The following is a 20,094-nucleotide window of genomic DNA, read 5'->3' as shown; positions in this document are numbered from 1 at the left end:
TCCAACCCCTGTGCCATGGGCAGGGACACATTCCACTAAAATAGGTTGCTCAAGGCCTCATCTACCCTGGCCTTGAACACTTTCAAGGAGGGATCATCCATAACCTCCCTAGGCAAACTGCTCCAGTATCTTACCCCCTCATTGTAAAGAATTTCTTCCCAACATCCAGGCTAAATCTACCCTCCTTAAACTTAAAGCCCTTCCCTTTTATCCTATCACTACAAGCCCTTGTGAAAAAACCCTCCCCAGCTTTCCTGTAGGCCCCTTTCAGGTACTGGGAGGATACTCTAAGGTCTCTCCAGAACCTTTTCTTCTCCTGGCTGAACAGTCCCAACTGTCATAGCCTGTTCCCACAGGGGAGTTGCTCCAGCCCTCTGATCACCTTTGTGGCCCTCCTCTGGGCATGTTCCCAGCAGTTCCATGTCCCTTTTGTGCTGGGGGCACCATAACTGACTGGAGGCAGTGCTCTAAGTGTTGTCTCATGAGAGCAGAGTAGAAGGGGAGAACCACCTCCCTCATCCTGCTGGTCACACTTCTCTTGATGCAGCCCAGGACACAGTTGCCTTCTAGGCTGCCAGCAACCACTACTGGCTCATGAGTTTTTCATCAACCAGCACCCTCAAGTCATTCTCCTCAAGGCTGCTTTTGAGCCACTCATCACCCAGACTGGATTTGTGCCTGGGATTTCCCTGACCCAGGTATAGGACCTTGCACTTGAACTTGTTGAACTTCATGAGGTTGGCTTGGGCCCTCTTCTCTATCCTGTCCAGGTCCTCTGGATGCAATCCCTTCCCTTTGCCATGTCAGCTGGACCACACCGCTTGGTGTGCCACCCACAAGCTTGCTAAGGGTACACTCAATGTCACAATCTGCATTGCTGTCAAAGATGGTCCTGCCTCTCCAACCTGACCTCCTTCTATGATCAGGTGACCTGTCTGGTGGACATGGGGAGGCCTGTGGATGTGGTCTACCTGGACTTCAGCAAGGCCTTTGACACCGTCCCCCACAGCAAACTGCTATCTAAGCTGTCAGCTCGTGGCTTGGACCACTACACTCTGTGCTGGGTTAGGAACTGGCTGGAGGGCAGAGCCCAGAGAGTGGTGGTGAATAGTGACACATCCAGCTGGCGGCCAGTCACCAGTGGCATCCCTCAGGGATCAGTGCTGGGCCCCGTCCTCTTTAACATCTTCATTGATGATCTGGATGAGGGGGTCGAGTCAGTCATCAGCAAGTTTGCAGATGACACCAAGTTAGGGGCAGATGTTAGTCAGTTAGAGGGTGGAAAGGCTCTGCAGAGGGACCTCAACAGACTGGACAGATGGACAGAGTCCAATGGGATGGCATTTAACAAGTCCAAGTGCCGAGTGCTGCACTTTGGCTATGGCAATCCCATGCAGAGCTACAGGCTGGGGTCAGAGTGGCTGCAGAGCTCCCAAACAGAGAGGGACCTGGGGGTACTGATGGACAGCCACCTAAACATGAGCCAGCAGTGTGCCCAGGTGGCCAAGAGGGCCAATAGCATCCTGGCCTGCATTAGGAATAGTGTGGCCAGCAGGAGCAGGGAAGTCATTGTGCCCCTGTACTCTGCATTGGTTAGGCCACACCTTGAGTCCTGTGTCCAGTTCTGGGCCCCTCAGTTTAAGAAGGACATTGAGACACTTGAACGTGTCCAGAGAAGGGCAACAAGGCTGGTGAGAGACCTTGAACACAAGCCTTTGAGGAGAGGCTGAGGGAGCTGGAATTGTTTAGCCTAGAGAAGAGCAGACTCAGGGGTGACCTCATTGCCCTCTACAACTACCTGAAAGATGGTTGTAGCCGAGAAGGGGTTAGTCTCTTCTCCCAGGCAACCAGCACCAGAACAAGGGGACACGGTCTCAAGCAGCGCCAAGGGAGGTTTAGACTTGAGGTGACAAGATAGTTCTTCACCGAGTGAGTCGTTTGTCATTGGAATGGGCTGCCCGGGGAGGTGGTGGTGTCACCGTCCCTGGAGGTGTTCAAGAGGAGATTGGATGTGGCACTTGGTGCCATGGTCTAGTCATGGGGTCTGTGTTGATAGGTTGGACTCAATGATCCTCAAGGTCTCTCCCAACCTTAGTTATACTGTGATGGTGTTAATCATTGAGTGCAGGACAGGTAATCCTTTGCAGACAGTACAGGGAAATCCAACAAACAACAACGTTGTGCACTTTGGTCACAACAACCCCATGCAGTGCTACAGGCTGGGATTAGAGTGGTTGGAGAGCAGCCAGGCAGAAAGGGACCTGGGGGTACTGATTGACAGCTGGCTGAACAAGAGCCAGCAGTGTGTCCAGATGGCCAAGTAGGCCAATGGCATCCTGGCCTGTATCAGGAATAGTGTGGCCAGCAGGAGCAGGGAAGTCATTGTGCCCCTGTACTCTGCACTGGTTAGGCCACACCTTGAGTCCTGTGTCCAGTTCTGGGCCCTTCAGTTTAAGAAGGACGTTGAGACTCTTGAACGTGTCCAGAGAAGGGCAACAAAGCTGGTGAGAGGCCTTGAGCACAAACCCTATGAGGAGAGGCTGGGTGAGCTGGGATTGTTTAACCTGAAGAGGAGGCTCAAGGGAGACCTTATTGCTGTCTACAACTACCTGAAAGGAGGTTGTAGCCAGCTGGGGGTTGGTCTCTTCTCCCAGACAACCAGCACCAGAACAAGAGGACACAGTTTTAAGCTGCACCAGGAGAAGTTTAAACTTGAGGTGAGGAGACAGTTCTTCACAGAAAGAGTTATTGGCCACTGGAATGTGCTGCCCAGGGAGGTAGTGGAGTCACCGTCCCTGGAGGTGTTCAAAAAGGGACTGGACGTGGCACTTGTAGCCATGGTTTAGTTAGGCATGAGGTGTTGGGTGATAGGTTGGACTTGATGATCTCTGAGGTCTTTTCCAACCTTATTGATTCTGTGATTTTGGTGTTGTGCCCGTGTGATAATGGTATAAAACGTGACTTACCGACTCGTAGGACAAAGTCGTTGTAAGACTGGTAGTTGATTTCATCAAGAACGTCAAACATCTCTATTGCAAAATCTGCCAGTGTACTTAGGTGGGAGTAGATTGATTTTTTAGCCTAGAAACAAAATAACATTGCACATTAGATCTGCGTGGTACTGAGAGGCAAGTGAAGTGAAAAACAATGACAAGCTCAGGCTGAATGGCATATAGGGAAAGGATCTAACGTGTTTTGCTCTCAGTGAGATTGGCTTTTGATGGTGGCTACAGCACATACATTATTTTCTCAAGTACAGAATTCTTTTCTTTTCTCTCTTCCACCATTCCACCACACTCCCCCCCCCCCCCCCCCCCCCCCCTTTTTTTTTTTTTCTCCTTCTCTCTTCTTGATTTCTGGGAAGAATGGAAAGCAAAGTTCCCATGGTAAAGTGGTTCTGTTGCTAGAGAGCTGCAGATGTTTGTTGTGACTGTGGCAGGGAATCTAACCTGCTTTCTTACCAGGCTGCTTTGCTTGATGATTATTAATAACTATAGTTTCTGCCCTCTTCTCCCTTTGGGGTTTTTGCTAGCTCCCAGATCCATGAGGTGCATGCTGTTCTCATTTACAAAAAGTCCTGTTAGATTTAATCCTGTGAGATGCAGAACATCACCATTTTCTTTCCTTTCCAGGCAAGCAAAAGCAAAAGAGCCAGAAGGGAGCAAATAAAGTCCTGAAATATTGACTTGCAAAAAAACCCCAAAAAACAAAAACCCCAAAATGTAGCAAAAGAATTTTTACTACTTCAGGTTGATTATAAACTGAGGATCTAATTTTTGGAGGATATTGTGGATAGCAGCAGTTAGCTCTACTCTGCTCTGGTGAGACCCCACCTGTAGTACTGCATCCGGTTCTGGGGTCCCCAACACAAGAAGGTCATTGAACTGCTGGAGCAGGTCCAGAGGAGGCCATAGAGATAATCAAGAGGGCTGAAGCATCTTCTCTATGGAGACAAGCTAAGAGAGTTGGAGCTGTTCAGCCTGGAGAAGAGAAGGCTCCAGGGAGATCTTAGAGCAGCCACCTTCCTGTACCTGAAGGGGGTCTACAAGAGAGCTAGGGATGGGCTTTTTGCAAAGGCTTATAGTGATAGGATGAGGGGCAATGGCTTTGAACTGGAAGAAGGGAGATCTGGACTGAATATCAGGAAGAAATTCTTTAGAATGGGGGTGGTGAAACACTGTAACATGTTGCCCAGGGAAGTTGTAGATGTCCCCTCCCTGGAGGTGTTCAAGGCCAGAGTGAATGGGGCCTTGAGCAACCTGGTCTAGTGGAAGGTGTTCCTGCCTATGGCAGGGAGTGGTAGGGTTGGAGCTGTATGATCTTTAAGGTCCCTTCCAACACAAACCATTCCATGATAATTGATGAAACTCATAGAAGAAACATTTGCTATCAAGAAGTAAGGTGTTCTCTGCTGCTCCAGAATTTCTCAAGCAGTCTGTCACTAGAAAGTGGAAAAGAAAGGTTGACATGTTTGTTCTGTAACTCCTGACCTTCTTCCCCTGAGCTACCCATGACTAGTTAAAGACAGGTTACTAGAACAGACCTTTGACATGGCTCAGTAGGGTTGCTCTTATGTCGTGCTTTGATTTGAACAATAGGCATGAATTCTTGAACAGGTTTGCAAAGTGAAAGTGGGCTAAAGGTAGGATATGGTGAAAGAAATATGGGGTCAGTGGCAGTCTGGCTTCAGTAGTGTTGCACAAGAGGGCTGTGGCAGCTGGCATGAGATGAGAGCTTGCTGGGTTTTTACCATGACAGTGAGATTTTGTGCATGGAGCATCTGACAGTGGCTGAGCAACCTGAGAACCAGGTAGCTGTTTGCTTTGTTCAAGTCAGTTTTAAAAGTGTTCCTTCACCTGGCTAGGAAATTGACAAGAATTACAGCAAAATGCTGACAGAAAGAAAATGATGGAAGTCATCCCTGGACCAGTCCCAGTTTTTAGAAAGGATATTTTTATGTACCTGCCTGAGTTTCTGGCATTCTGAATCAACTTGCTCTACCCTTTTCCAGCCTTAGTAAGACAAAGAAAGAACAAGAATTAAGTCTAAAGAGCTGCTGGCTACACATCCAACAGAGAAGATGAATATTGAAAGTCTAGAGAAGGGAAGGAGGAGTGTATAGTTTTATTCAGCCTTCTAAACTTCTTTATGCCCCTTATCTTGAAATTACTGCCTGATGAGTGCTTTGATTTAGAATCACAGGCCCTTCTGGTTGGAAGGGATCCTCAAAGGTCATCTTGTCTAAGACCCCTGCAGGGCCCCTCAAAGTTGCATGGTTGACTACTGGTGCCAGGTGCACTGCAGGTGACATAAGCCCCACAAAAGAATTACTGGGAAGCTCTATTGAAGCTGCACTGATGAACACCACAAAGTTAGGACCCTGATGAAATCAGGACCTTGGTGAGATCAAGACCCTGGTGGAATCAGGACCCTGGTGATTCACCAATGGAATTTCAAGGGCCTCCACACACAGAGTGAGCTGGTATTGTGCAAAAGATCTACAAAGAGCTTGTTTTGCATGCTGCCCTGATGGTGTAACTGCCAAGCAATTATTTATTTAAACATCAGAGGAATAGTTACTGGAATGACATCCCAGAGCATCACAGCAAAGCCACTCTGGCAGAGGCAATGGGCATTTACTGTAGTCACCTGCTGAAGTCAAGCTGCAGAAACAACAGTCCAGCAAAATAAGGGCTTTAAATATTGAACTTGGTGAGGGCACTGAGTTCTTTGGTGTGTAAATATCTCAAATTAAGAGCACAGTTAACCCCATCCATTGCCTTCTGTCCATGTCCACAACATAGTTTGAAATTGGTGGCTTACAAGGAAAGGCTGTGCCAGCTTTTTCAAAGAAGATAGGACATACCTAGCAGAGGGGAGACCAGAAGCGCTTGAGTCTCTTATGGGTGCCCATGGACACATATGCCTTCATGAGGCAGCCCAGGAACTGCCATCAGGCTGGCAGTGATTGTCAACACACGATGAGCTACCTGAGAACATCAGGCTGCTAATATGTGACTGTATGCTGAAAATCTGGTGGGAAACTGCCAAAACGATGTAGGTAATTTCTACTTGCACTTGAATGTAGTGTGGCTCTACAAAGGGACCTGGCCTTGCTGGATCAACAGCCTGAGGCCAATTTTATGAAGGCTTACTGATGGATTCTGCAATAGGGTCACAACCACCCCATGAACACTCCAGGCTTAGGGCTGGAAAGATGTCCAGCAGAGAAAGACCTGGAGGGATTGATCAACAACCAGCTGAATATGAGGCAGCAGTGTGTTCAGGTGTCCAAGAAGGCTAAGAACATCCTAGTCTGGATCAGCAACAATGTCACCAGCAGAACAAGGGAGACAATTGTCCTCCTTGACTCAGCACTGGTGGGGCCACACCTTGAGTACTGAGTTAAATTTTGGGCTCCTCAATCCAAGAAGGATATTGAGGTACTGGAGCATGTCTAGGGAAGAGCAACAAAACTGGTGAAGGGTCTGGAGAATAGGCTTGGTGAGAAGAGGCTGAGGGAGCTGGGGTGGTTTAGTCTGGAGAAGAAGCTGAGGGGAGACCTCATTGCTCTCTACAACTCTCTGAAATTACATTGGAGCCAGGTGGGTTTCAGTCTCTTCTCCCAAGTGATAGTATGGAAGGCAATGTCTCAAGTTGCACCAGGGGAGGTTTAGGTTGAACGTTAGAAGAAACTTCTTGACTGAAAGCATTCTCAAAGATTGGCACAGGCTCCCCAGAGAGGTGGTTGAATCCCCATCCCTGGAAGTGTTTTGAAGAGGCAGAGATGTGGTGCTCAGGGGCATGGTTTAGCTTCAGACTTGGTAGAGTTAGATAATAATTAGATTTGATGGTCTTAAGGACCTTTTCCAACAAAAACAATTTTGTGATTCTATAATCACATGAACAATGGGAATAGATCACAGAAGAGCAGGAACCCAAAGTCAAGGTAAAAGGGTACAGAATGTTAAATAATTTTTGCCTCCACAGAAAAGATCAAAATTTGCCCTGAGTTTTCAGGGAAAGCCAGAATCCTGTACAAGACCTCGTGCAGTGGTTTAGAATGCATTCCTCTCATGAGCTCAGAGCAGAATCTCCAGTCCTGGGCTAACTCAGCTGACCCTTCAGTTAGCAACTATAAAATACAAGAGATAAACATGTTTAGGTTTTGGAATGTATGCTGCCCAGGTTACCCAATAACACCCTTGTTTTCAGGATGATAGTTCAAAGAGCATTTATAGCAGACACACAAGTATGCTGCTGCCTGTTTGCCTGAGATCACACTCAGAGCAAAAATCAAAGGATCTTTCTGGTTTTTTCCTGTCTCTTGGACCCCAGAGTCAAACATTTCAGTGTAAACAGACTTTTTAAAAGTACTTTTTTTGGGGGGGTAACGTGTAGATCTCTAGGAATTGCACAAAGGAAAGCAGCAGTTGCAAATGACCTGCAGGCCAGAAAATCAGTTGCATGTGATATACCACAACATGATTCTAACAGTTGGTTTCTGTGTGGCTTTGTTTTTTTTATTTACATAACCAGGAGAATTGTTGCGAGGAAGCTCACAGACCATCTCCTGGTCCTTTTTGCATTTGCCCGCTAATGTGATGTTATCTGTCAATGCTAAACTGTATACATGGTTGGGGACAGGCTGGGAGGGTTGGGGCTGTTCAGCCTGGAGAAGAGAAAGCACCAGGGAGATTTTAGAGCAACTTTCAAGTACCTGAAGGGAGCTACAACAAAGCTGTGGAGGGACTTTGTACAAGGGCTTGTAGTGATAGGATGATAGAGAATGTTTATGAGCTGGAAGAAGGGAAATGTAGACTGGATATTAGGAAGAAATTCTTTCTAGGGTGCTGGAAAGAGCGCCAGAACAGGGTGCTGGGACACCAGAACAGGTTGACCAGGGAGGTTGTAGATGTCCTCTCTCTGGAGGTCAGGTTGGACATGGCCTTGAGCAACCTGGTCTAGTGGAAGGTGTTCCTGCTCATGGCAGGGAGGCTGGAACTGGATGATCTTTAAGGTCCCCTGCAACCCAAACCATCCCATGATTCTGTAAATACTGGGTTCAGTTTTGGGTCCCTGACTCCAAGAAGCACACTGAGGTGCTGGAGGAGGTCCAGAGAAGGGCAACAAAGCTGATGAAGAGTCTGGGTACAGACATCTTGTGAAGTGCACCTGAGGGAACCAGAGTTGTTCAGCTTGAGGATAAGAAAGCTGAAGGGAGACTTTCTGGTTCTCTACCACTCTCTGAAAGGAGGTCAGAGCCAGGTGGGGGTTGATCTGAAATTACTTTGACATTTTTTATTGCTAAATAACTAAAGGAGTAAAAAGAAGGGCAAAGAGCTGATTTGGTGGAGCAAGTGTAAAGTGCAGCAATGTACCTAGCACTGGGTTCCTGTCCCTGATGGGGGTTGGGAGATGCTGTTTGTTTTTATTGTAGGTTGAGCCTAGATTTCACAGAATGTCATCATGGTGGGGGTGGAAGGAATCTCTGGAGATCATCCAGTCCAAGCCCACTGCTAAAAGCAGGGTCACCCACAGAAGGTTGCACAGGATTACAATTTCCAGGTGAGTTGGGTATCTCTCCAGAGGAGAAGACCCCGCAGCTTCTCTGGGCAGTCTGCTCCGGGGCTCTGGTACCCTCACAACACTCCTCATGTTAAGGTGGAACCTCCTGTTTTCCAGTTTGTACCCATTTTCCATTATCCTATCACTGTACACCACTGACAAGAATCTGGCCCCATCCTCTTGACACCTGCCCTTTAGCTATTGACAATCATTGAGAAGACATTTTATATTTTAATATTTGAAACAAACAAATCACACTTTAATATTCTTGTCTTAGTTTTGCAGCACCTAGAGTCTCCCTTTCCCAGCATCTTGCAACATATCTGAGATAGTAGGTTTTAACCAGTACCACTCTGGCTTAGGAGCTTTATACACCAATTTGCAGAAAGCGCAGGGCTGCTGACAATGAAATCCCAGATGAAGCCACATAAGCAACTTCTAGGATTGCAGGTTTCTTTCTTTTGGGCTTCAGTTGTTCTTTGGCTTTTAGATTGAAATTGTGGTAAGGTCATACAAGTTATGTACAATCACAGAGAGTTAACTCTGTTTCTGGTGATCCTCTGGAAATTGAAGGAGAATGGAGTTTCCACAAACTGCCATAATGTAAAATCTTCTTACCTTGGTTCCTGAAGTTGGTACGAGTCCCACAGCTGCCATATATGTACTTCCAATTGTCTTGATCTTTTCTATGTCCTTATAATATTCTTTGTCCATAAGCTTTGTTTAAAACATAAAACTGTTAAATATTACATAGTATTTTAGACAAGTAACCATAGTTATCAGACAATGTGTGCAAGCTGATTAAGCCACATTATTTTTTGGTAAGTTGAGGCTTGTCCACTCTGAGGTCATTGGAAAAAAAAAGTGTCCATTAACTCACATTTTAATCCTCTTTCTATATTAGAGTTTGAGGTGAGACCCATGTGCCTGAAAGCCAAAGCCCAGAGGGACACCAACTACAAGCAAACAGGAAGTTTACAATACTTTTGTACTAGGCACTTCAAGATACACTGAGTTGTGAGAGATCATCTGTATTAATAGCAATTTGGTAGAACTGATATGGTCCAGAGACAAAGCTTTTGTACCTTACCTCATCAAAATCAGCAATAATTTCATTTAGCAGGCGCAAACATTCCACTCCCATGTTATTGCCATCCAGCTCTATGTAGAAATCATTGAAGTTTGGGATGGAAGCAAACATCACTCCCACTTGTGAGTATGACTGGTAATAAAGGTCCTGTAGTTCATGAGCAGACAGAATCTTTATTTCAGAAGATTAATCTAAACCAGGTGTCATTATTTTGGTACCTATTCTGCTGCTAAGAAACAGCTAGGACAAAAGCCATCATTTTCAGTGGAAAGAAAGCCAGTCTTATGGAAAAAGGAGAAACATGTTGAGAGATCTCTCCACTCAATAATACAGAAGAAAATTAGCACCCAATGTGCTAGACTTGTTTAAACACCCCTCAGTCTTTTTCTCTGCTTAGACATGGAAACAGTGAGTAGAAACTTTGTAGAAAGTCTTAATAGTTGCAGAAGTCTTTTTGTATGAGGAATATGAATGCCTTTTCTCAATTTTGCTTCATAACTCAAAACAGGAGATGGAAAAATTGCACCCTGCAGCACAAAACCTGGGCCTCGGTCCTTCACGTCTTTCCTTCTGTGGTCATGTCCTCTATTCAACATTACCAATATCAAAGGGTCACAGAATGGTTTTGGTTGGAAAAGACTATGAAGATCATTGAGTCCAACCATTCTCTAACTCTACCAAGTCTAAACCATGCCCCTCAGCACTACATCTCTGCCTCTTTGAAACACCTTCCAGGATGGGTATTCAACCACCTTCCTGAACTCCTGTACAGTAAAGTTTCTGCTTAAGAACTTGGAAGGCTCATGGGAAGTAAACCATGGTTCAAATACATTGATTCAAATTCTGTATTGTGGCCATTAGGGACACTCCAGTGCTTCAGATATTGCTGCTGCACTGGAAGGGCTTCCTGAACCAACTTATTTAATCACTGCAGGCTTTGATGTTAAAAGCCTCCAAGTCTTCCTTGCATAGCTACAATTCTCTGGTTTTCCTTTTAAATGGTTAGGTTTTGGTAATGTCAGCACATTTCCAGAACTAGAGTGGTCCATATGGAAGTATCTGGCAGTTCATACACTTCATCATTCCAAATCAAACTGAACTCATGAAATGCTGTGATAAATCTCAGTGTTTAAAAAAAAAATCAAGAAAAATCAGTGATTTGCATGCAAATCCTTGGCTGCATGGATGGTAAGTGACACAAAATTCCCCCAGCAAAAGAAACACCCTCAGTCTAATTCTGGATGACACACATTTGCAGAACCATTACTTTAACATGAGTAAAATTGTGTAAACCCAAGCCTGTCTTGAAAACACACAGCTGAAGGATGACCCAAGCTACTCAGGGTCACAGCCATACAACATCACCAGGTGTGCATGTAAATTTTATCTTGGTTTACCATATTTCTTGGATTAGACATCAGAAAGTGCTGTGCAACGTGTGCTGGCAACAGGTTGAAGAGAATTCTTTTATTATCCAACTTGACTCTCTCCATATCGTCCCTCTCTTCTTCTGCCTGTGGGGATAGAGGAAAAGAAAAACCTTTCCAAAAGGCAAAAAAATATAATCAGCTGAAGCCATCAAACAGCTTCTCTTAATTAGTCTTTTGATATTAAACTGAGCAAAATAATGTCTGCAAAGCAGTGTGTGTAGAGAGTCCAATGGAGATCCACAAGGATGACTGGGGAACTTGAACATCCCTCCTGTGAAAAAAGGATAAGAAACCTGGGGCTGGTTAGTCTTGAGGAGGCTGAGATGGGACCTTATCAATGTCTATAAATATCTAAGGGGTGGATGTCAAGATGAAGGGGCCAGTCTCTTTTCAATGGTTCCCAGTAATAGAACAAGGAACAACAGGCACAAGATGGAACCCAATATGAGAAGAAACTTACTTACTGTGAGGGTGATGGAGCCCTGAAGTAGACTGCCCACAGAGATTGTGTAGTCTCCTTTTCTGAAGGCTTTCAAAACCCACCTGTGTGACCTGCCCTAGATGATTCTACTTTATCAGGGAGGTTGGACTTTATGATCTCTAGAGGTCCCTTCCAACCCTGAACATTCTATGATTTGATGTTTTTACAGAGTAAAAAGCTAGAAAAATCCCCTTAAGTCACATTGTCCTAAGACTTCAATTACTTCCCATGTAGGTGGAGACAGTGACTGCAGTATCTGAAGCATAGAATCACTAAGATTGGAAAAGAGCTCCAAGATCATAGAATAGAATAGAATAGAATAGAATAGAATAGAATAGAATAGAATAGAATAGAATAGAATAGAATAGAATAGAATAGAATAGACCAGGTTGGAACAGACCTTTGAGATCATTGAGTCCAACCTATCATCCAACACTATCTAATCAACTAAACCATGGCACCAAGCACCCCATCCAGTCTCTTTCTAAACACCTCCTGTGATGGCGACTCCACCACTTCCCTGGGCAGCACATTCCAATGGCCAATCACTATTTCTACGAAGAATTTCTTCCTAACATCCAACCTAAACCGCCCCTGGAGCAGCTTGAGAGTCCAGCCATTAACCCAGGAATACTAAACCATGTCCCTCAGAGCCACATTTACACCTGTTTTGAACAATTCCAGGGTTAGAGTTTCCACCACATCCCTGGGCAGCCTATTCCAGGGCTTAACCACTCTTTCATAATATCCAACCTAAAACTTAACAGATTTGATCCACCTTTCAAACAAAAGAAGCCTGAACAACCACCAGGGTTTAAAGGAAACCTGCATCATTTTGATGTGTAATGGAAGCCAACCTGGCAAGACAGTAACTTCAACAGAGAAAAGGTTTGAGAATTGAGTATTTTTAAGGAGAATATGCAATTGCAATACAGTATTTCCATTAAAAATATCGTTTACATGACTAGAGGTAGGTTTATTTACTCTGGTAGTTAAAATTATTTATGTCATGCTATTTGTAAAGCACATAAATTAGTCATGAAAACATTTCCCCTTGCATAACAGCAACAGAAATTCTGTCATTCATGTGAGTGACAGTATTCAGCATGGCTGCCTCAAAGCTGACACAGCTGAGGACCTTAACTCATGGCACTGCTGGCTTGTTACAAGTGTCTTGACTTGCAGGAGTTAGGGAGACTCACAAATTAGGAAAGAATTTGAAACATCACACCCTTTATTGGAAACACACTGAATCTCTAGACATCTCAGCTGGGAATCCTAGGTTTGTAAATTCCAACTTAGTCCTTAGTTGACTCTTCACCAAAACTACTCCTGCAGAATGTGTTCCTTGTTGTTAAAGTGACTTTTGGCCCCACATTTACATTACATATTAGAAGAAGCTTCTTGACTGAAAGTGTGGAAAAGAGTGTAGAAAAGCATCAAGAATGTTATCATTGCTTATAAACACAGTAGAGTTCTACACTTCCAACACACCTAGCAAGTGGCTTTTTCAGTCTTTGGATGCAAAACTATTAACTGATTTTTTTGACTCTGAGAAGGTTCATTTGCCAGGAGCAGGATGAAAGCCACAAAGGTCATGGAATAACACCACAGCTGGTAATGGTAGCAAACCTTAATTAAAGACAAATTATTCAAAGAGCAGAATGAGGGGAATGCAGGTCAAAATAGACCACCCTAAACATTTTGAAATGACAAGTCTGATTATGGGTAAGGACCATGTCATGTTGAAAAGCAAAGCATATTAGCTTAGGCTATAAGCTGGGTTAATCGAATCATAAAATTGGTTTGGTTGGAAAAAGCCTCCAAGGTCACTGAGTCCAACTGTCAATCCAAGACCACCATGGCCATTAAACCATGTCCCAAGGTGCCATGTTCACATGTTTCTTGAACACCTCCAGGTATGTTGACTTCACCACCTCCCTAGGCAGCCTGTTTCAATTCCTGACCACTCTTTCAGTGAAGAAATTTTTCCTGCTTCTAGATTGTTGCTGGTACCATAGCCTGGGTCTCTGCATGAACTGCACTTAGATTATTCAGATGTACCAAATGTCTAACATCTCGCCTTTATTGGAAATATCTGCTGTGTCTTCTCTGCTACTCCTGCATAGAGTCTGAGTGTCCATCCTCTCATCATGTGCTGCCTAAGACAGATCTCACATTTCTAACTCCTCAGGAGCTGCCTGGGGAAAGAGGAAAGATCTCCTTGTGTCTCTTGCAAGGGAAGATAAGGACTGAAGGCAAGGTAAGGAAAGATGTGGTCACAGAAACATAGACTCAATAAGGTTGGAAAAGACCTCAAAGATCATCAACTCCAACCTGTCACCCAACACCTCATGACTACTAAACCCTGGCTTCAAGTGCCACATCCAATCCCTTTTTGAACACCTCCAGGGATGGTGGTCATGTTCATCTGTGAGGTCTTCTAAAACTCTCACATCATAGAGCTCATGGGAAAGGAAATAAACCAATTACTGGTATTTTCTGAACCTTTCCCCAACTTTCCTCTTTCTGCCCTTCAGGGGAATACATTGAAAACTGTACTTTCTTCTGTGACTCATGAACTCCTGGTGCTTATTCTTTGAGCAGCTAACATAGAAAGATGTGTGGGCAGCAGCCTTTCCCAGGCAAAACAGACACTGAGAAGGGAGGAGTACTTGAGGCTAGAGAAAGAAGATTAAAATAGCACAGCTCACAGGTATTTAGATACCTGGTGGAAACATTGTCCAGACAGCAAAACAGCATCTAAACCTTTGTCTATTTGCCCCTATTCACAGAATCACACAGAATCACACAGAATGCATTGGGTTTGACCCTCAGAAGTCATCTTGGATTTATTAAGAGGAAATCCTGCTTGACTAATCTGCTGGCATTCTATGATGTCATAACTGAATGGGTAGGTGCAGAGAAACCAGTGGATGTAGTCTACCTTGACCTTAGTAAGGCTTTTGACACTGTCTCCCATAACACCCTTGTGAGCGAGGATAGAAGGGCAGACAGTGAGATGGATTAGGACCAGGTTACACAATAGAGTGCAAAGGGTGGTGATCAGTGGTGCCAAGTTCAGCTGGAGAGCTAAATAGTGGAGTCTCCCAGGGACAAGTGCTGGGTCCAGTCCTGTTCAACATCTTTATCAATGACATTGATGACAGGACAGACAGACAGTCTGCTCAGTGAGTTTGCTGATGATATGAAACTGGGAGGCTTGGCTGAGACATCTAAAGGCTGTGCAGTACTTGTACAGACTGGAGACCTGGGCAAAGAGGAATCTAATGAGGTTCAGCAAGGGTAGTGCAGAGTCCTGCACCTGGGAAGGAATCATAAACTGCACCAGTACAGGTTAGGAGGCAATCTGCAAGAGAGCAGTCTATTGGAGAAGGACCTGGGAATCCTGGTGGACAACAAGTTATCCATGGGACAGCAATGTGCCCTTGTGGCCATAAAGGACAATGGGATCCTGAGGTGCATTGAAAAGAGTGTGTCCAGCAGATTGAGGGAGGTTCTCCTCCCCCTCTACTCTGCCCTGCTGAGAACCCACCTCCCCAGTTCAAGAGGGACAGGGATCTACTTAAGAGAGCCTAACAGAGGGCTACAAGGATGATTAAGGGACTGGAGCACTTCCTTATGAGGAAAGGCTGAGAGCCCTGGGGCTTTTTAGTCTGGAGAGGAAAAGACTGAGAGGGGATCTAACAAATGTATGCAAATAAATGAGGGCTGGGTGTCAGGAAGAAAGGGACAGACACTTCTTGTGCCCTGTGATGGGACAAGGAACAATGGATATAAACTACAGCACAGGAAGTTCCACCTCAACATGAGGAAGAACTTCTTTACTGTAAGGATCACAGAGCACTGGAACAGGCTCCCCAGAATCTCCTTCTCTGGAGACTTTCAAGACCCATCTGGATGCATTCCTGTATGACCTATGCTAGATTCTATGGTCCTGTTCTGACAGGGGAGTTGGACTCAAAGGTCTCCAGAAGTCCCTTCCAACCCCTAACATTCTGTGATCTTGTCCCCTGCAATAAGCAGAGGCACCCCCAACTAGATCAGGTTGCTCAAGGCCCCAGCAAGTTTGACCTTGAATGTCTACATTCCCTGGGCAATCTGTTCCAGTATTTCACCATCCTTGTTCTAAAGAACTTCCTCCTTATGTCCAACTGAAATCTACCCTGCTCTAGTTTCAAACCACTGCCTGTTGCCCTACCACAACGAGTCCTTCTAAACAGTCCCTCCTCAGCTTTCCTGTAGAACCCCTTCAGATACTTAAGTGCAGCTCTGAGATCTCCCTGGAACTTTCTCTTCTCCAAATTGAACAGCCCCAGTGCTCACAGCCTGTCTTCATGGGAGAGGTGATCCAGCCTTCTGGATCATCCTTGTGGCTTCCTCTGGACCCACTCCAACATGCCCATGCCCTTCTTGTACTGGAGGCCCCATTGCAATTGCTACTTAGGAAAGCAGTCAATGTGATGTTTATCCAGCACCTGCTGGCTAAAAAACTAAGGCAGATTATTGTGAAAATAAACAAGAAAGGCAATATATAGGAATAAACCCCTTTCTTTTTTCACATTCTGCTTTTCCTTTTTACCTGTTTGGTAGTCATGGGCTGCTGGGACATTTTGCAGAAGTTGCCTGGCTTTGCAGAACTGCACCATGGCTTTGTTTTTAATTTTGTGGTAACTGGTTCCACACCCTCTGCTTCAGGAATCAGTCTAAGCTGTTGTGTCACCTCTAGCAATACCACTGACTGAAGAAGTTACACGATGAAAATGCCTGGTTTCAAGATACAGCTAAAAAGCAGGCAGGCACTGGTGCTGCACAAACATCATCTTTGTACCTGAAGGTGGCACTCAAGCCCCGGAGAAGAGACCGTCACATTCCTTCTACAGGGCCAGGTTTTTTGTTATCTGCCTGGCAAGTCTCTCCTTCAGACTGTAAAAATGCATACCTCTTGCAAGTGTCATGGATTAACAAACACAGTCTCAAGCTGTGCCAGGGGAAGTTTAGGCTCGAGGTGAGGAGAAAGTTTCTTCACAGAAAGAGTTAATTTGCCACTGAAATGTACTGCCCAGGGAGGTGGTGGAGTCACTGTCTCTGGAGGTGTTAAAAAAAAAGATTGGATGTGGCACTTGGAGCCATGGTTTAGTTGTCATGAGGTGTTAGGTATTAGGTAATAGGTTGGACTTGATAATCTCTGAGATCTTTTCCAACCTGGTTGATTCTATGATTCTATATCCTGGTATTCCCTAGAGAATGTACAGTCATTCCTAGTTTGGGTTGCAAGGGACCTTAAAGATCAACTTCATTCTGCTTTCAACCAGTTCTTGAGAGAATATGTGGCAGGATTTGCCACTATTAGCACCACCTCCTTTACAATATTTTTAGTGTGTGCAGCACGTTTAACACTGATAACACTTTATATCAAAGTCCTATTAATCATGGAATGGTTTACAATGGAAGTGACTTTAAAAAAAAACATTTATCTCCAACCCGCCTTCCACGGGCAGAGAAACACACACACAGAATCACCAAGGTTGGAAAAGACCTCAAAGATCATTGAGTCCAACCTGTCACCACAGACCTCATGACTAAACCATGGCTTTCTGTGCCACATCCAATCCCCTCTTGAACACCTCCAGGGATGGTGACTCCACCACCCACCTGGGCAGCACATTCCAATGGCTAATAACTCTCTCAGTGAAGAACTTTCTCCTCACCTCGAGCCTAAACCTCCCCTGGTGCAGTTTGAGACTGTGTCCTCTTGTTCTGGTTGCATGAGAGAAGAGACCAACCCCCTCCTGGCTCAACTATCTTTCAGGTAGTTGTAGAGAGCAATAAGGTCTCCCCTGAGCCTCCTCTTTAGGCTAAACATCCCACTAGATCAGGCTACACAAGGTCAAATCCAGCTTGTCTCTGAACAGGTCCAGGGCTGCATTCTCCACAACTTCTCCAATTCTGGAAGTGTATATATATATATATATATATATATATATATATATATATATAATTGCTATGCAATTATTCTTTTGGTATAATTAGTATTTATTATATAATTATATAATTATTATATTAAAATTTGTATTTGCACCCTCCCCCCACCCCCCAACAAATCCTGGGTGAATGTGTTGCTCTGTTTGTAGGGGGGGTTTACCTTTTATTAAATTTATTCACAGAACTATAGAATCATAAAATGGTTTGGGTTGGAAGGGACCTTAAAGACCATCTGGTTCCAATCTCCCTAATAAGGGCATGGGCATCTTCTACTACAACATGTTCCCCAAGGCTCCATCCATCTTGGCCTTGAACACCTCCAGGGAGGGGGCATTCACAACCTTCCCGGGCAACCTGTTCCCTCACTGGAAAGAATTCTTACTAATACCCAACCTAAATCTACCCTCTTCCAGCTCATAGGTATTCCCCCTTGCCCTATCATTACAAGCCCTTATAAATACTCCCTCCCCGGCCCTGCTGTAGCCTGCTTCAAGTACTGGAAGACTTCTCTCTATAAGATCTCCTTGGACCCTTCCCTTCTCCAGGCTGAGCAACCCCAACTATCTCAGCCTGTCCCCATAGAAGGGGGAAAATGGGGTGCTCCAGCCCTCTGATCATCTTCGTGGCCTCCTCTGGACCTGCTCTAGAAGTTCAAATTCCTTCTGTTTTTGAAGGCTCCAGAACTGGACACAACACTCCAGGTCAGACCTCACAAGCACAGAGCAGAGAGGCAAAATCACCTCCCTCATCCTGCTGGTCACTCTTGATGCAGCCCAGGACACAGTGGCTTTCTGGGCTGCCAGCAACCTTTGCCAGCTTATGTTGAGCTTTTCAGCAAGCAACACCCTCCAGTCCTTCTCCTCAAGGCTGCTCTTGAGCCACTCTTCGCCCATCTTGCTTGGGATTGTCCAGACCCAAGGACATTGCACTTGGCTTCGTGTCCAAATTCACGAATTTGGCATGGGCTCACTTTTCAAGCCTGTACAAGCCCTTCTGGACAGCAACCCTTCCCTTGTATTGCTAGGGGGTTTTGTTTGTTTGATTGTTTTTGGTGTGGTTTTTTTTTGTTGTTGTTGCTGTTTCAGGGATTTTGTAGGGTTTTTTGTTTGGTTGGTTTTGGGTTTGTTGTTGTTGGTTGGGGGTGTATTTACTTTTTCTTCTGGTTTTCTTGAATAAATTGCATAAGCAAAGGTGGTTATCAATCAGAAATCAGTAAAATGCTCCTGTTACTGTCATATGAGGCACATTCAATTACTCAACAGTGTTGTGTCAAAAATTAAACTCTCCTCCCACTGCTTGTTCCAGAAACCCCACATAACAACAACCAACAGATATTTTCTGGCAATCCTGTGATGTTCAAAAAGGTTACATTTGACACAGAAAAAAATCCCAACAAAATCAACAAGAACCTCTAACACCCCTGACATGAGAGCAGTAAGCACAAATATAAAGGTTTCAACAACTTGTAATCAGTCAGAATAATGTGTTTTGATGTAACCTGGATGCACAGAAATAAGATTCACTCGACTTGAAACTGAATCACTTTTCTAAATCTGTTTGTTTGTTTGTGTGTTTGAATGCTGCTTTTCTTCCTTGTGTTTAGGTAGAACTAAATTTTGTGCCCATTACCCCTTGTTGTGTCACTGTGCACCAATGAAAGAAGACTGGTTCCATCCTTCTGACATCCAACCTTGAAGTATTTCAAAGGTAATTTCCAACCTGATCTGATCTATTCTATTCTATTCTATTCTATTCTATTCTATTCTATTCTATTCTATTCTATTCTATTCTATTCTATTCTATTCTATTCTATTTGTAAGCATTTGTGAGAACCCCTCTCAGTCTGCTCTTTTCCAGACTAAAAAGGCCCAATTCCCTCACTCTTTCTTTTTATGAGAGATCTTCCATTTCCATTATCCTTGGGGCCCTTTTCTGTATCCTGTTCTTGTCCTTCTTGAACTGGGGAGCCCAGAACTGGACACAGTAGTCCAGAGGTGGTCTCACTAGGACAGAGTAAAGGGGAAGGAGAACTTCCCTCCACCTGCTAGCTGCACTCTTCTTGATGCACCCCAAGATGCCATTGGCCTTCTCAGCGGCAAGAGCACATTGCTGGCTCATGGTCATTCAGGTGTCATGGTCATCCACAGTCATTCCCCAGAGCTTCTCACCAACAGCCTGTGTGGATCCATGGGGTGGTTCTTCCCCAGTTTGACCTTGTGTGTCTCCAAGGGTGGAGCCTCAACCACATCCCTGGGCAACCTGTGCCAGTATTTTGCCATTCTCATTGTAAAAAACTTCCTCCTTTTGTGCTGCCTAAATCTAACCTGCTCCAGTTTCAAACCACTGCCCCTCATTGACATCCCTTCTAAACAGTGCCTTGCCTGCCTTCCTGTAGGTCACCTTCAGGTATTGAAATGCAGGTCTAAGGTCTCCCCGGAGCCTTTACCTCTCCAGACTGAACAGCCCCAACTCTCGCAGCCTGTCCTTGTAGGAGAGGTGATTCTGCCACTCTGCATCTG

The 20,094-nt window shown here is 44.8% G+C and overlaps 1 protein-coding gene across 6 annotated transcripts in view; it reads right to left on the bottom strand.

Annotated features, from left to right (window-relative positions):
* ADCY1 (adenylate cyclase 1) overlaps window positions 1-20,094 on the bottom strand; it is a 182,761-nt gene that overhangs the window by 8,776 nt on the left and 153,891 nt on the right. For 5 of the 6 annotated variants that reach the window (XM_068152589.1, XM_068152591.1, XM_068152590.1 and 2 more), the window contains 4 exons: window positions 11,056-11,172; window positions 9,659-9,805; window positions 9,187-9,285; window positions 2,967-3,081 (listed from right to left, as the gene is read on the bottom strand). In XM_068152589.1, the coding sequence (XP_068008690.1) occupies window positions 2,967-3,081; window positions 9,187-9,285; window positions 9,659-9,805; window positions 11,056-11,172 (478 nt within the window). Of the gene's footprint in view, window positions 1-2,966; window positions 3,082-9,186; window positions 9,305-9,658; window positions 9,806-11,055; window positions 11,173-20,094 lie in introns of those variants that run through there. The other variant, XM_068152594.1, reaches the window with a different exon arrangement.

The sequence above is a fragment of the Melanerpes formicivorus genome, unplaced genomic scaffold (assembly GCF_026170545.1).
Source record: "Melanerpes formicivorus ecotype bairdi unplaced genomic scaffold, bMelFor1.0.p_v2 SCAF_24, whole genome shotgun sequence".
In the NCBI taxonomy this organism is placed as follows: Eukaryota; Metazoa; Chordata; class Aves; order Piciformes; family Picidae; genus Melanerpes; species Melanerpes formicivorus.
Note: the sequence above shows the minus strand (reverse complement) of the source record. Positions and strands in the feature narration are given on the sequence as shown.